This window comes from Staurois parvus, unplaced genomic scaffold (genome assembly GCF_062004578.1).
Source record: "Staurois parvus isolate SC_StPar_1 unplaced genomic scaffold, SC_StPar_1.0 ptg001344l, whole genome shotgun sequence".
Taxonomy (NCBI): Eukaryota; Metazoa; Chordata; class Amphibia; order Anura; family Ranidae; genus Staurois; species Staurois parvus.
The window spans coordinates 514,706-531,718 of record NW_028319140.1 but is presented as its reverse complement, the minus strand read 5'-3'; the positions used below and the strand labels follow the sequence as shown (position 1 = coordinate 531,718).

General features: G+C 50.4%; 1 protein-coding gene across 1 annotated transcript in view; it reads left to right on the top strand.

Annotated features, from left to right (window-relative positions):
* Positions 1–13,976, top strand: part of CACNG1 (calcium voltage-gated channel auxiliary subunit gamma 1) — a 34,693-nt gene extending 20,717 nt beyond the window's left edge. Inside the window, exons 2-4 of the mRNA XM_089661466.1 lie at positions 9,358–9,432; positions 11,679–11,816; positions 13,077–13,976. Of these exons, the coding sequence (XP_089517592.1) occupies positions 9,358–9,432; positions 11,679–11,816; positions 13,077–13,303 (440 nt within the window). The 3' untranslated portion in view covers positions 13,304–13,976. The remainder of the gene's footprint in view (positions 1–9,357; positions 9,433–11,678; positions 11,817–13,076) is intronic.
* The last annotated feature ends 3,037 nt before the right edge of the window (positions 13,977–17,013 follow it).

The window sequence follows — 17,013 nt, the reverse complement described above, 5'->3', positions numbered from 1 at the left end:
GAGAGTGGAGAGGACCTCATTGACCACCCAGAGCCACCTCACCCACTCCCTTCTCTGCACCCCACCGACTAACACAGTGTCACCCTCTGAAACATCAACAATGCACACAGGGGACTAACAAAATGTGTGTTCTGGACCCCCAAGTGTCAGGGTGTCATTGTTCTGGACCTCCAAGTGTCAGGGTGTCATTGTTCTGGGGCCCCCAAGTGTCAGTGTTCTGGATCCCCAAGTGTCAGGGTGTCATTATTCTGGCACCCCCAAGTGTCAGGGTGTCATTATTCTGGGACCCCCAAGTGTCAGGGTGTCATTGTTCTGGACCCCCAAGTGTCAGGGTGTCATTGTTCTGGGACCCCCAAGTGTCAAGGTGTCATTGTTCTGGACCCCAAAGTGTCAGGGTGTCATTGTTCTGGGGCCCCCAAGTGTCCGGGTGTCATTGTTCTGGATCCCCAAGTGTCAGGGTGTCATTGTTCTGGGGCCCCCAAGTGTCAGGGTGTCATTGTTCTGGATCCCCAAGTGTCAGGGTGTCATTGTTCTGGATCCCCAAGTGTCAGGGTGTCATTGTTCTGGATCCCCAAGTGCCAGAGTGTTATTGTTCTGGGACCCCCAAGTGTCAGGGTGTCATTGTACGGGACCCCCAAGTGTCAGGGTGTTATTGTTCTGGGACCCCCAAGTGTCAGGGTGTTATTGTTCTGGGACCCCCAAGTGTCAGGGTGTCATTGTTCTGGATCCCCAAGTGTCAGGGTGTCATTGTTCTGGATCCCCAAGTGTCAGGGTGTTATTGTTCTGGGACCCACAAGTGCCAGGATGTCATTGTACGGGGACCCCCAAGTGTCAGGGTGTTATTGTTCTGGGACCCCCAAGTGTCAGGGTGTCATTGTTCTGGGACCCCCAAGCGTCAGGGTGTCATTGTTCTGGGACCCCCAAGTGTCAGTGTGTCATTGTTCTGGGACCCCCAAGTGTCAGGATGTAATTGTTCTGGACTCCCAAGTGTCAGGGTGTCATTGTTCTGGATCCCCAAGTGTCAGGGTGTCATTGTTCTGGATCCCCAAGTGTCAGGGTGTTATTGTTCTGGGACCCCCAAGTGTCAGGGTGTCATTGTTCTGGACCTCCAAGTGTCAGGGTGTCATTGTTCTGGGGCCCCCAAGTGTCAGTGTTCTGGATCCCCAAGTGTCAGGGTGTCATTATTCTGGCACCCCCAAGTGTCAGGGTGTCATTATTCTGGGACCCCCAAGTGTCAGGGTGTCATTGTTCTGGACCCCCAAGTGTCAGGGTGTCATTGTTCTGGGACCCCCAAGTGTCAAGGTGTCATTGTTCTGGACCCCAAAGTGTCAGGGTGTCATTGTTCTGGGGCCCCCAAGTGTCCGGGTGTCATTGTTCTGGATCCCCAAGTGTCAGGGTGTCATTGTTCTGGGGCCCCCAAGTGTCAGGGTGTCATTGTTCTGGATCCCCAAGTGTCAGGGTGTCATTGTTCTGGATCCCCAAGTGTCAGGGTGTCATTGTTCTGGATCCCCAAGTGCCAGAGTGTTATTGTTCTGGGACCCCCAAGTGTCAGGGTGTCATTGTACGGGACCCCCAAGTGTCAGGGTGTTATTGTTCTGGGACCCCCAAGTGTCAGGGTGTTATTGTTCTGGGACCCCCAAGTGTCAGGGTGTCATTGTTCTGGATCCCCAAGTGTCAGGGTGTCATTGTTCTGGATCCCCAAGTGTCAGGGTGTTATTGTTCTGGGACCCACAAGTGCCAGGATGTCATTGTACGGGGACCCCCAAGTGTCAGGGTGTTATTGTTCTGGGACCCCCAAGTGTCAGGGTGTCATTGTTCTGGGACCCCCAAGCGTCAGGGTGTCATTGTTCTGGGACCCCCAAGTGTCAGTGTGTCATTGTTCTGGGACCCCCAAGTGTCAGGATGTAATTGTTCTGGACTCCCAAGTGTCAGGGTGTCATTGTTCTGGATCCCCAAGTGTCAGGGTGTCATTGTTCTGGATCCCCAAGTGTCAGGGTGTTATTGTTCTGGGACCCCCAAGCGTCAGGGTGTCATTGTTCTGGGATCCCCAAGCGTCAGGGTGTCACTGTTCTGGGACCCCCAAGTGTCAGGGTGTCATTGTTCTGGGACCCCCAAGCGTCAGTACATTGAACCCCCAAGTGTTCGTCTGGTAGGAAAGGAACATGTAGGTGGGGTTCAGATTGGTGCAGTGGTAATAATACACAGTCCAAGTGCAATATGAAGAACTTGTGTTGGAGCAATGTAAACAGTTCACAACAAACATGGTGGGAAGACAGTCCAACCCGGAGCACTCACGGGTCCCAATAGCATGTAAAGTGTGGGTTCCAGCCAGACTGACAGTGCCTGTGAAGAAGGGCAGAGTGCGGCTTGGCCGTCTCATACCCAAGCGGGAGGATGTTCAGAAAAGTTGCAAGCCAATGCGATTTCCCTCCTCATCAAGAACGATTCCCTGCTGCTAATTCTGTCCCTACCAGGCAGGGTAACAGACTCTACCCACTCACAAATGTGTCCCAATCTCAGAGAGACAGAGCCTTAAATATGCACTGACTGACCCAAAATGGCTGCCAGAGTCACATGGGGTGGTAGCATCCAATCGGATAGTTTCCCCAGTAACCAGGTACCATAGAAGAAACCGCTCCTCTGGACTTCCTCTTCAGCTGCAATACTGCTGCAGACAGGCGCCATCTGCTGAGGAAAACGTAAACTGCACCTGCCTACAACATACAATGAAGTATAAAAAATATGTGACAAGCAGGGTCTCTAAAAGTATCCTGAGACCCCATAGGAACTGTGAGGGGCTTCATTCCACTTCTCAGAAGGGAAGATATCCCTCCTGATGGGTATAGGTGGGGGGACTTTTATAAGTGACTTTATGCTTCCAAAGCAGATTGTCTCTTCTCCCCTTCTCCATGAACTGTCACTTCTCCTCCATCCCTGAATTGTCACTTCTCCTCCATCCCTGAACCGCCACTTCTCCTCCATCCCTGAATTGTCACTTCTCCTCCATCCCTGAACCGCCACTTCTCCCCCATCCCTGAACCGCCACTTCTCCCCCATCCCTGAACCGCCACTTCTCCCCCATCCCTGAACCGCCACTTCTCCCCGATCCCGGAACCGTCACTTCTCCCCGATCCCAGAACCGTCACGTCTCCCCGATCACGGAACCGTCACTTCTCCCCGATCACGGAACCGTCACTTCTCCCCGATCACGGAACCGTCACTTCTCCCCGATCACGGAACCGTCACTTCTCCCCGATCACGGAACCGTCACTTCTCCCCGATCCCGGAACCTTCAATTCTCCCCAATCACAGAACCGTCAATTCTCCCCAATCACAGAACAGTGAATTCTCCCAAATCACAGAACAGTGAATTCTCCCCAATCCCAGAACTGTGAATTCTCCCCAATCCCAGAACTGTCACTTCTCCCCAATCACGGAACCGTCACTTCTCCCCGATCACGGAACCGTCACTTCTCCCCGATCACGGAACCGTCACTTCTCCCCGATCACGGAACCGTCACTTCTCCCCGATCACGGAACCGTCACTTCTCCCCAATCACGGAACCGTCACTTCTCCCCGATCCCGGAACCTTCAATTCTCCCCAATCACAGAACCGTCAATTCTCCCCAATCACAGAACAGTGAATTCTCCCAAATCACAGAACAGTGAATTCTCCCCAATCCCAGAACTGTCACTTCTCCCCAATCCCGGAACCTTCAATTCTCCAAAATCCCTGAACCGTCACTTCTCCCCAATCCCGGAACCGTCACTTCTCCCCGGAACGGTCACTTCTCCCCGATCCCTTGAACTGTCATTTCTATGTTCCCAACACCATAACCTACATCCATCTCATCTTCCCATTCCATTCCCTCTGTCCTGGAAAATCTACAGATATTGTGAGGAGAAGACAGAGCAGGAGAGTGGAGAGCGGGCGGCGGAGGGTGACATGATGTGATGAGACAGGCCATGTTTTCTGCTGCCCATGGAGCGCCAATCGCAATAATGAAGCAGAAAAGCTGCAGGAAAAGTGGTGGGATCAGACAGCTGCTGGGAGCAGAGCATGCTGCGAGTGTTGGAGGCGATGCTCCGGCCCGGATCAGACCTCCTGAGTCTAATAAAAAGACTATTTTTATCATGTTAGCATTAGTCAAAGGAGGATGGGGGGGGGGGGGGTGTATGAGAGGCGACTCGGGGGCCACAGACCTGCAGCGTCACAAATTTGTTTGGTGTAATAAAATCGGCGATTTGTTGGTCAATCAGTGCAGCTCTTAAAGTGAACCTGTCACCCAAAACAAAAATCCCCACATACTATAGTTCACTAATTAGGTCACATCAGATGCTTCCGCCTGTCTAAGAGTGTGCAGATGAATGGTACGACGTGACTATAATTTGGCTGTGGGATCGCTCACATCGAATCATTTTCAGCCGGGCACGGATGGGGCCTAATGATGATCCGATTCCAAGGAGCTTCTATGCGGCAGATCGGGGAACTGAGACAAAGCTGCTGATTACTTGGCAATGACATCATGGATGGAAAAAGTCAAAAAGTGATTTGTCTCACCGAAAACTTTGTAGCTGTGGAAGAAATAAGGAAGGCCTGGAACCTGTGTCATGTGGTGACTGCTGGCTGTGTCTACGCCGGGGGGCAATTTCTCCTCACTTCCTGTTCACATTTAAACACAAGGGGGGAATTTACTAGAAGTGGAGAGAGCAAGGTCTGGTGCGGCTCTGCATAGAAACCAATCAGCTTTCAAGTTTTATTGCCAAAACTTAATTGAACAAGCTGAAGTTAGAAGCTGATTGGCTGCCATGCACAGCTGCACCAGATTCTGAGTGCTCCAGTTTCAGTAAATCTCCCCAAAGATGATCCTAACCACCTACAACACCACCCAACTCTCAACATCGAACCCACCCCAGCTTTACTTTGTGTCTCCACTGAAGACATTTGGCATCATTTCCCATCTCGGAGACAAGAAGAAAGGAGGTGAGGGACTCTCTCCATGTATCTCGGAGACTAGCAGAGAGGAGGTGAGGGGCTCCCTCCCATGTATCTCGGAGACTAGCAGAGAGGAGGTGAGGGACTCCCTCCCATGTATCTCGGAGACAAGCAGAGAGGAAGTGAGGAGCTCTCCCATGTATCTCGGAGACAAGCAGAGAGGAAGTGAGGAGCTCTCCCATGTATCTCGGAGACAAGCAGAGAGGAGGTGAGGGGCTCTCTCCCATGTATCTCGGAGACTAGCAGAGAGGAGGTGAGGGACTCTCTCCCATGTATCTCGGAGACTAGCAGAGAGGAGGTGAGGGACTCTCTCCCATGTATCTCGGAGACTAGCAGAGAGGAGGTGAGGGGCTCCCTCCCATGTATCTCGGAGACTAGCAGAGAGGAGGTGAGGGACTCTCTCCCATGTATCTCGGAGACTAGCAGAGAGGAGGTGAGGGGCTCCCTCCCATGTATCTCAGAGACTAGCAGAGAGGAGGTGAGGGACTCTCTCCCATGTATCTCGGAGACTAGCAGAGAGGAGGTGAGGGGCTCCCTCCCATGTATCTCGGAGACTAGCAGAGAGGAGGTGAGGGACTCTATTACATGTATCTCGGAGACTAGCAGAGAGGAGGTGAGGGACTCTCTCCCATGTATCTCGAAAACAAGCAGAGAGGAGGTGAGGGGCTTTCTCCCATGTATCTCGGAGACTAGCAGAGAGGAGGTGAGGGACTCTATCCCATGTATCTCGGAGACTATCAGAGAGGAGGTGAGGGACTCTATCCCATGTATCTCGGAGACTAGCAGAGAGGAGGTGAGGGGCTCTCTCCCATGTATCTCGGAGACAAGCAGAGAGGAGGTGAGGGGCTCTCTCCCATGTATCTCGGAGACAAGCAGAGAGGAGGTGAGGGGCTCTCTCCCATGTATCTCGGAGACAAGCAGAGAGGAGGTGAGGGGCTCTCTCCCATGTATCTCAGAGACAAGCAGAGAGGAGGTGAGGGACTCTCTCCCATGTATCTCGGAGACAAGCATAGAGGAGGTGAGGGACTGTCTCCCATGTATCTCGGAGACAAGCAGAGAGGAGGTGAGGGACTCTCTCCCATGTATCTCGGAGACAAGCAGAGAGGAGGTGAGGGACTCTCTCCCAGGTATCTCGGAGACTAGCAGAGAGGAGGTGAGGGACTCTCTCCCATGTATCTCGGAGACTAGCAGAGAGGAGGTGAGGGACTCTCTCCCATGTATCTCGGAGACTAGCAGAGAGGAGGTGAGGGACTCCCTCCCATGTATCTCGGAGACTAGCAGAGAGGAGGTGAGGGACTCTCTCCCATGTATCTCGGAGACAAGCAGAGAGGAGGTGAGGGACTCTCTCCCATGTATCTCGGAGACAAGCAGAGAGGAGGTGAGGGACTCTCTCCCATGTATCTCGGAGACAAGCAGAGAGGAGGTGAGGGGCTCCCTCCCATGTATCTCGGAGACTAGCAGAGAGGAGGTGAGGGACTCTCTCCCATGTATCTCGGAGACTAGCAGAGAGGAGGTGAGGGGCTCCCTCCCATGTATCTCGGAGACTAGCAGAGAGGAGGTGAGGGGCTCCCTCCCATGTATCTCGGAGACTAGCAGAGAGGAGGTGAGGGACTCTATTACATGTATCTCGGAGACTAGCAGAGAGGAGGTGAGGGACTCTCTCCCATGTATCTCGAAAACAAGCAGAGAGGAGGTGAGGGGCTTTCTCCCATGTATCTCGGAGACTAGCAGAGAGGAGGTGAGGGACTCTATCCCATGTATCTCGGAGACTATCAGAGAGGAGGTGAGGGACTCTATCCCATGTATCTCGGAGACTAGCAGAGAGGAGGTGAGGGGCTCTCTCCCATGTATCTCAAAAACAAGCAGAAAGGGGGTGAGGGACTCTATCCCATGTATCTCGGAGACTAGCAGAGAGGAGGTGAGGGGCTCCCTCCCATGTATCTCGAAAACAAGCAGAAAGGGGGTGAGGGGCTCCCTCCCATGTATCTCGGAGACAAGCAGAGAGGAGGTGAGGGGCTCCCTCCCATGTATCTCGGAGACAAGCAGAAAGGGGGTGAGGGACTGTCTCCCATGTATCTCAGAGACTAGCAGAGAGGAGGTGAGGGACTCTCTCCCATGTATCTCAGAGACTAGCAGAGAGGAGGTGAGGGACTCTCTTCCATGTATCTCAGAGACAAGCAGAAAGGAGGTGAGGGACTGTCTCCCATGTATCTCGGAGACAAGCAGAAAGGAGGTGAGGGACTCTCTCCCATGTATCTCAAAAACAAGGAGAAAGAAGGTGAGGGACTCTCTCCCATGTGTCTCGGAGACTAGCAGAGAGGAGGTGAGGGACTCTTTCCCATGTATCTCGGAGACAAGCAGAAAGGAGGTGAGGGACTCTCTCCCATGTATCTCAAAAACAAGGAGAAAAAAAGGTGAGGGACTCTCTCCCATGTATCTCGGAGACTAGCAGAGAGGAGGTGAGGGACTCTCTCCCATGTATCTCGGAGACAAGCAGAAAGGGGGTGAGGGACTCTCTCCCATGTATCTCGGAGACAAGCAGAGAGGAGGTGAGGGGCTCTCTCCCATGTATCTCGGAGACAAGCAGAGAGGAGGTGAGGGGCTCTCTCCCATGTATCTCGGAGACAAGCAGAGAGGAGGTGAGGGGCTCTCTCCCATGTATCTCGGAGACAAGCAGAGAGGAGGTGAGGGGCTCTCTCCCATGTATCTCGGAGACAAGCAGAGAGGAGGTGAGGGGCTCTCTCCCATGTATCTCAGAGACAAGCAGAGAGGAGGTGAGGGACTCTCTCCCATGTATCTCGGAGACAAGCAGAGAGGAGGTGAGGGACTGTCTCCCATGTATCTCGGAGACAAGCAGAGAGGAGGTGAGGGACTCTCTCCCATGTATCTCGGAGACAAGCAGAGAGGAGGTGAGGGACTCTCTCCCAGGTATCTCGGAGACTAGCAGAGAGGAGGTGAGGGACTTTCTCCCATGTATCTCGGAGACAAGCAGAGAGGAGGTGAGGGACTCTCTCCCATGTATCTCGGAGACAAGCAGAGAGGAGGTGAGGGACTCTCTCCCATGTATCTCGGAGACAAGCAGAGAGGAGGTGAGGGACTCTCTCCCATGTATCTCGGAGACAAGCAGAGAGGAGGTGAGGGACTCTCTCCCATGTAGATTTGCAGACAGCAATACAGTCACATTATATTTAATAGTAAGGAGCCACTGGGGTAAGCATCAAGTAAACATGTTTTCCCTGTTGATGTGATGAAAGCAGAACAAATGGACAAGTGTAAGGATTGGAGGGACTATGACAAGGACCAAAAATTGTAATGTCAGGATGACTGGGTCAGAACAACTCCAAACTGCAGCTCTTGTGGGATGTTCCCGGACTGCAGTGGTCAGAACAGACCAAAAGTGGTTCAAGGACAGAGAACCAGCCAACCAGTGACATGGAGATGGGGAGGCTCATTGATGAAGGTGAGGGGGAGGGAAGGCTGATTGATGGAGGGGAGGGAAGGCTGATTGATGGAGGGGAGGGAAGGCTGATTGATGGAGGGGAGGGAAGGCTGATTGATGGAGGGGAGGGAAGGCTGATTGATGGAGGGGAGGGAAGGCTGATTGATGGAGGGGAGGGGAGGCTCATTGATGGAGGGGAGGGAGAGGGAAGGCTCATTGATGGAGGGGAGGGAGAGGGAAGGCTCATTGATGGAGGGGAGGGAGAGGGAAGGCTCATTGGACATTAGAGTGTAAGCTCCTCTGTACAGAGACTGATGGGACTGGCTCAGTGTTCTATGTACAGCACTGCGGTATATGTCAGAGCTATATAAATGTATAATAGTGTGTGGCTGTGGGGGAGGGGACATTAGAGTGTAAGCTCCTCTGGTACAGAGACTGATGGGACTGTGGGGGAGGGGACATTAGAGTGTAAGCTCCTCTGGTACAGAGACTGATGGGACTGTGGGGGAGGGGACATTAGAGTGTAAGCTCCTCTGGTACAGAGACTGATGTGACTGTGGGGGAGGGGACATTAGAGTGTAAGCTCCTCTAGTACAGAGACTGATGTGACTGTGGGGGAGGGGACAATAGAGTGTAAGCTCCTCTCGTACAGAGATTGATGTGACTGTGGGGGAGGGGACATTAGAGTGTAAGCTCCTCAGGTACAGAGACTGATGTGACTGTGGGGGAGGGGACATTAGAGTGTAAACTCCTCTGGTACAGAGACTGATGGGACTGTGGGGGAGGGGACATTAGAGTGTAAGCTCCTCTCGTACAGAGACTGATGTACCTGGCTCGATGTTCTCTGTACAGCACTGCGGTATATGTCAGAGCTATATAGATTAATTGTAATACTATGAACTGCATTCTCATCTCTTTCAGAGACAAACTGCTCTTACTTCAAGCATTTCACGTCTGGAGAAAACGCGGAGATATTACAAGTCACCACTCAGAAAGGTATGGCAGACGTACGCTGAGCCTCTATGAGATCTACATCTGGTGGACACATTACTGAACATCGGTCCTTAAAGACACATTACAGTCCGCACATCTGAGCTCCTCACATCAGGTCTGTAGGGCTCACGGCCTCCTGAAATAGAATTCCCCCTTGACTCAGGCGCCTGTATCATCCTGAGGACACAAGGCTGGCCAATCACAGCAATTAATAAGATAAATCTGAAATAATCAAAAACTGATGATTAGTGGAACTTGGAGAACAAAACAAAATCATTAACCTGCTGCAATGATCATAGGGGGTGGGGGTCTGCTTACTATGGATTAATATGCTGTATATGTGATAATTGCTCCACCTCTCTGTATCGGAGGGGGCGGTAATAACATGATGGAGTCATATTGCCCATCTAATGCAGGCCATACAAGGGTCGAATTTCAAACACATTTTCTTTAGAAAATCAGAAATTTTATACATTTTTTATTATATTGTAAACTGTTGGCACCATATAAATCCTGTATAATAATAATATTCCCATGGTGTCACCATTGAGTTCAATATTTGACCAACCGAGCCTCTAACTTCACCTCATATTGGTAGAGAAAATCATTTTCTTTTCTTTCCAGCTCACGCTCATTTCTTTTGGGATTACATTTCTCGCACGACTCTCCCATTATTGATTGGAAATTCGTTCCTTTTTCAAAAAAATTCCAATGTCCCCGATCACTCAAATTCCATGGTCACTAAAAAATCGTCCATTGCTGTGGCCCACTAATCATGTGAAATTCGACTGGAAGACTGAAACTTCTAAAGAAAATTCTTTCAGAATTCGACCCGCGTAGAATAATTCTAAAGCCAGCCATGCACGGGCCGAATTCAAAAAGACTTTTCTCTTCCAAAAATCTTTTCTAAGACTTTTCATTTTGAATTTCGCACCATTAGTGGGCCACAGCAATGGCCGATTTTTGAGTGACCATCGAATTTGAGTGATTGGGCATGTTGGAAATTGTTTTGAAAAACGAATGAATTTCTAATCAATAATAGAAGAAATGTAATTGAAAAAGAAATGAGCGTGACCTGGAAAGAAAACAAAATTCTTTTCTGTAGTAACATGAGGTGAAATTAAAGGCTCGGTTTGTCGAATTTCGAAATCAATGATGGCGCCATCGGATTAGAAAACGCACAAATGTATTTTTTCTAAGGAAAATTTGTTTGGAATTCGATCCGTGTATGGCCTGCATAAGAGTCACATAGCTTAGGGGTTGAGAAGTATAAAATCTCACACCTGCACAGGGGCGGACTGACCATTTGGAAACTAGGGCACTGCCCGAGGGCCCGGGGTCAGTAGGGGGCCCCATGTGATGCCCCTGGTACTTTTTTCATAGGCTTTTTTGAGTTTGGGCAAGGACACAGGGGCCACGTGATCCCCTATTGCCCGGGGGCCCCATGTATTGTCAGTCCGCCCCTGCACCTGCCTGATGAGTATGAAGAGGACTATAGACCTTCATGGTGTTATTTTGTAACTTCACAGTTGAGGCCCAATAGTGACATTCCACCAATTATACCAAATCTTCCTCTTAGAGCCTGAAAAATATTGCCACCACTCCTCATATTGTGGGCAACAACCAGGGCCGGGACAAGGGGTGGGCAGGAGGGGCAGCTGCCCTGGGCGCAGCGGGTTACTGTCTGGATGGGGGCGCCAGTGAGCTCATTCTGATACAAGGCATTTTGACCAGTGGATGGATGCTGGGGGTAGCATCCCCGAAGCTCACACATAATGAAGGGGGGGGGGGTCAGGGGCGGACTGACAACTCATGGGGCCCCCGGGCAACAGGGGATCATGGGGCCCCTGTGTCCTTGCCCAAACTCAAAAAAGTCTATGAAATAGGTACCAGGGGCATCTCATGGGGCCCCCTACTGACCCCGGGCCCTCAGGCAGTAACCGAGTTTCCAAATGGTCAATCCGCCCCTGGGTCGGGTAGAAATCCAACGCAATGAGAAATGTAGACGAGGATATAGAAGATATAATACACAGGAGATCGCTATGTTGTATTTATTCCTGAAATACAAAGTCTGACCTGTATATAAGTAGACAGAAGAATCACAGGGACCGGATTCCTCATCTCATCGCCACATTCTTATTTGTACTCATCGATCTTTCCTCACACTCCACCCAAAGCAGACTGTATGGTTGTGGATGGAGGTGTCAGGGCTGGGAACACCCTCCTTACACCCACTCCTGTCTCTGCAGAATACAGCATCTCAGCGGCGGCCATCGCCATCATTGGGGTCGGCTTCATGACGATGGGCACCATCTGCACCCTGCTGTCCTTTAGGGAGAAGCTGGACTACCTACTCAAACCGGCCGGCCTCTTCTACGTGTTCGCAGGTCAGTGCGCATTTATATTGGACACATATATACAGACTTCTCATCCCAGAGGAACCATCAAAAAACATGTTTAGGTTTCGGGGGAGCCCTGCTTCAGCCAAGTCATTGGGAGGAATATCCCTTACATTGGGGGTCAGTGGGAAGAATGTCCCTTACATTGGGGGTCAGTGAGAAGAATGTCCCTTACATTGGGGGGTCAGTGGGAAGAATGTCCCTTACATTGGGGGGTCAGTGGGAAGAATGTCCCTTACATTGGTGATCAGTGGGAAGAATGTCCCTTACATTGGGGGTCAGCGGGAAGAATGTCCCTTACATTGGGGGTCAGCGGGAAGAATGTCCCTTACATTGGTGATCAGTGGGAAGAATGTCCCTTACATTGGTGGTCAGCGGGAAGAATGTCCCTTACATTGGGGGTCAGCGGGAAGAATGTCCCTTACATTGGTGGTCAGCGGGAAGAATGTCCCTTACATTGGGGGTCAGCGGGAAGAATGTCCCTTACATTGGGGGTCAGTGGGAAGAATGTCCCTTACATTGGCGGTCAGTGGGAAGAATGTCCCTTACATTGGCGGTCAGTGGGAAGAATGTCCCTTACATTGGTGGTCAGTGGGAAGAATGTCCCTTACATTGGGGGGTCAGTGGGAAGAATGTCCCTTACATTGGTGGTCAGTGGGAAGAATGTCCCTTACATTGGAGGTCAGTGGGAAGAATGTCCCTTACATTGGGGGTCAGTGGGAAGAATGTCCCTTACATTGGGGATCAGCGGGAAGAATGTCCCTTACATTGGTGGTCAGCGGGAAGAATGTCCCTTACATTGGGGGTGAGTGGGAAGAATGTCCCTTACACTGGGGGTCAGCGGGAAGAATGTCCCTTACATTGGTGGTCAGCGGGAAGAATGTCTCTTACATTGGGGGTCAGCGGGAAGAATGTCCCTTACATTGGTGATCAGTGGGAAGAATGTCCCTTACATTGGGGGTCAGTGGGAAGAATGTCCCTTACATTGGGGGTTAGTGGGAAGAATGTCCCTTACATTGGTGGTCAGTGGAAGGAATACATTGGGGGTCAGTGGGAAGAATGCTCCCTTACATTGGTGGTCAGAGGGATACATTGGGGGTCAGTGGGAGGAATACATTGGGGGTCAGTGGGAAGAATGCTCATTACTCTTGAGTCAGAAAACGGCACCATACTGCAGGAGTCTTCTGGGGCAATGGAAGGATATGGATTTGTAGATCAGTCCCCTGACATGTGGTTTCCGTGTTGCAGGTTTGTGTATGATCATCTCGGCGGAGGTCATCAGGCAGTCTGTGCACAGGATGATTGACAGCAAGGAGACCGTGTGGATTGAGTATTACTACTCCTGGTCCTTCGCCTGTGCCTGTGCCGCCTTCGCTCTGCTCTTCATTTGTGGAATCGCCCTGGTGCTCATCTCCTTACCCCGGATGCCCAGGAACCCATGGGAGACATGTATGGACGCTGAGCCCGAGATCTGAGGGGCCCTATGTCATCACTGCACTCCAGATGGCAGATTTAAATGTTGATGGTCTCCAGGGGCCCCAAAAGCCTTCAGACCAACAAAGACCGCAGCTCATCAAATTCATATGTCATATCTGCTGATCTGTACAATTCCGTCTCCATGTCAGCAGGATGGAGAAGGTTCTTTACTGTATATAGCTACATGGAGGGTCATAGAGTTCATGGTTGATTGTAATGTTTTATCCCGGAGTGTCTCTGACCTGCTGTCCCCCTCGTCTGCCTGGACAAGCCAATGTCAGAGAACTGACCCACCAATACTCTGACTGTCCCGGGGACTGAAGATTTACCTCCAGAAACGTCCTGGATTTTCTAGAATGATGAACTATAGAAGGAAGATCCCTCATTTTTGTTTCTGCATGCAAAATTCTGTTCTTCTACTCTGTTAAAAGTCAAAACTATTTTTGTTTTGGATGAAGTGTGGAAGGGTTAGACCCTCTGTCAGGTTTTTATTGCTGGGGATATTACATGAGTCTATGTATACAAATATCATCAATATCCTATTGCGTCTAGACCATCCTGAGGTTACATAATATATAGGTTCCAATGAATGGGATGTGTCTGAACCCCTGAAACGCGTTGGCTGTCTTTTTCTACCAATTATTCAATTAAAAACTTTTCTGGACTCTACAATCACTGGCGTGGTGCCCTTACTGCTTTCTACCAATTTGGCCTTTCCTCTGGACCCCCCCAATTTGTTGGGGGTACTCCAATACACGTGACAAACAGTAATAAACAATCACCTCTTATGTACACTGAGATTCCTGCTCTCTATGTACCCGGTGACCATTATCACCGCTACAAAAAGTGAGAGGGAATCCAACCATTGGAGAGAAGAGAGGGAGGCAGAGTGACCTCACAAATCTCCCAACACAAACAATAATAAACGCACATTTTATACCTGCAAACTAGAAAAAAATAATGTGCATTTACTATTCTTTGAGGAATTTATCCTTTAAGAACTGCAAATGATGTCAACAAAACGAATCCTTTTTGGAACCGACTACAAAGACCATTTATATGTTTGCACTGTACCAAGTGTCCCTTTTCATAGATCGCAGGTTGTGGTCCGCGCGTTTAATAGATCGCAGGTTACGGTCTGCGCGTGCATTTCATAGATCGCAGTTTGCGGCCCGCGCGTGCATTTCATAGATCGCAGGTTATGGTCCGCGCGTGCTTATTATAGAGCGCAGGTAACGGTCCATGCGTTTCACAGATCGCAGGTTACGCTCCGCGAGTTTCATAGATCGTAGGTTACACTCCGCGAGTGTCATAGATCGCAGGTTACGCTCCGCGAGTGTCATAGATCGTAGGTTACACTCCGCGCGTGTCATAGATCACAGGTTACGCTCCGCGAGTTTCATAGATGGCAGGTTACGCTCCGCGAGTTTCATAGATGGCAGGTTACGCTCCGCGAGTTTCATAGATCACAGGTTACGCTCCGCGAGTGTCATAGATCACAGGTTACGCTCCGCGAGTGTCATAGATCACAGGTTACGCTCCGCGAGTGTCATAGATCACAGGTTACGCTCCGCGAGTTTCATAGATGGCAGGTTACGCTCCGCGAGTTTCATAGATCGTAGGTTACACTCCGCAAGTGTCATAGATCGCAGGTTGCGCTCCGCGAGTTTCATAGATGGCAGGTTACGCTCCGCGAGTTTCATAGATCGTAGGTTACACTCCGCGAGTGTCATAGATCACAGGTTACGCTCCGCGAGTTTCATAGATGGCAGGTTACGCTCTGCGAGTTTCATAGATCGTAGGTTACACTCCGCGAGTGTCATAGATCGCAGGTTACGCTCTGCGAGTTTCATAGATCACAGGTTACGCTCCGCGAGTGTCATAGATCGTAGGTTACACTCCGCGCGTGTCATAGATCACAGGTTACGCTCCGCGAGTTTCATAGATGGCAGGTTACGCTCCGCGAGTTTCATAGATGGCAGGTTACGCTCCGCGAGTTTCATAGATCGTAGGTTACACTCCGCGAGTGTCATAGATCACAGGTTACACTCCGCGAGTGTCATAGATCACAGGTTACGCTCCGCGAGTGTCATAGATCACAGGTTACGCTCCGCGAGTGTCATAGATCACAGGTTACGCTCCGCGAGTGTCATAGATCACAGGTTACGCTCCGCGAGTTTCATAGATGGCAGGTTACGCTCCGCGAGTTTCATAGATCGTAGGTTACACTCCGCAAGTGTCATAGATCGCAGGTTGCGCTCCGCGAGTTTCATAGATGGCAGGTTACGCTCCGCGAGTTTCATAGATCGTAGGTTACACTCCGCGAGTGTCATAGATCACAGGTTACGCTCCGCGAGTTTCATAGATGGCAGGTTACGCTCTGCGAGTTTCATAGATCGTAGGTTACACTCCGCGAGTGTCATAGATCGCAGGTTACGCTCTGCGAGTTTCATAGATCACAGGTTACGCTCCGCGAGTTTCATAGATCGTAGGTTACACTCCGCGAGTGTCATAGATCGCAGGTTACGCTCCGCGAGTTTCATAGATGGCAGGTTACGCTCCGCGAGTTTCATAGATCGTAGGTTACACTCGGCGAGTGTCATAGATCGCAGGTTACACTCCGCGAGTGTCATAGATCGCAGGTTACGCTCCGCGAGTGTCATAGATCGCAGGTTACGCTCCGCGAGTGTCATAGATCGCAGGTTACGCTCCGCGAGTGTCATAGATCGCAGGTCACGCTCCGCGAGTGTCATAGATCGCAGGTTACGCTCCGCGAGTTTCATAGATGGCAGGTTACGCTCCGCGAGTGTCATAGATCGCAGGTTACGCTCCGCGAGTTTCATAGATCGAAGAGGACCGACAGTGAAAGGGTTAGAGGACATCCCAGCAATTCCATTGATCGGAGTATAGTGGTCACCATTGGTGTATGGCATCATACCGCTACATCAGACTATAGCCACACTCGTCTCCACAGGGGAATAGAGAGCACTCCTATAGGTGACTAAGAGGCAGCGGGGTCCAGGTCCTGTCTTTAGCATTTTATTCCTGGAGGAGACCTTCTCCCTCACTGATCCATAGTGCAGGAGTTGCGATTTGTGAGATTCAGATGAAATGTGCGATAGTCGCGATCCAATGTCACAAATAAAAAACAAACTTCAACAAACCCAAAATAAATGATCACCAAAACAACAAATTCATTTGTGTCCTTCGGATGACAGGATGGGACGGTTTGGTCCTTTCCTCAAGGTTTGAAGCAACTGAAATAATGTAAGGATACAATGAATGATCCGAATTTATTCCATTCTATTCTAGTGCCCATTGTGCCCGTTTCTAGCAGGAATAAGCCCAAACAGGGAGGACCAATGGAATGGCGCGGGTGTCCTGTAACTCTTTCATTGCCGGTCCTGATGAAGTGGCGCTATTCTGTGAAACGCGTAGACCGCAACCTTCTGCTGTGAAATGGGACACTCAGTATGATACAAATAAGTGGTCTTTGTAGCTGGTCAAAAAAACAAAACATTGTATCAACCATGGTATGTGAAACTATTGCAGGATGGCACAAATACATTTGGAAACATTTTTACAGTCGTGTGTCAGATTTGGCTTTTTCATGTCATACCAATACGAACACGAGAATGCCGACACATTTGTCATGGCAGCGATTTTCTGGGTGAAATGATGCGTTATCCCACAGAAATGCCAATATTTT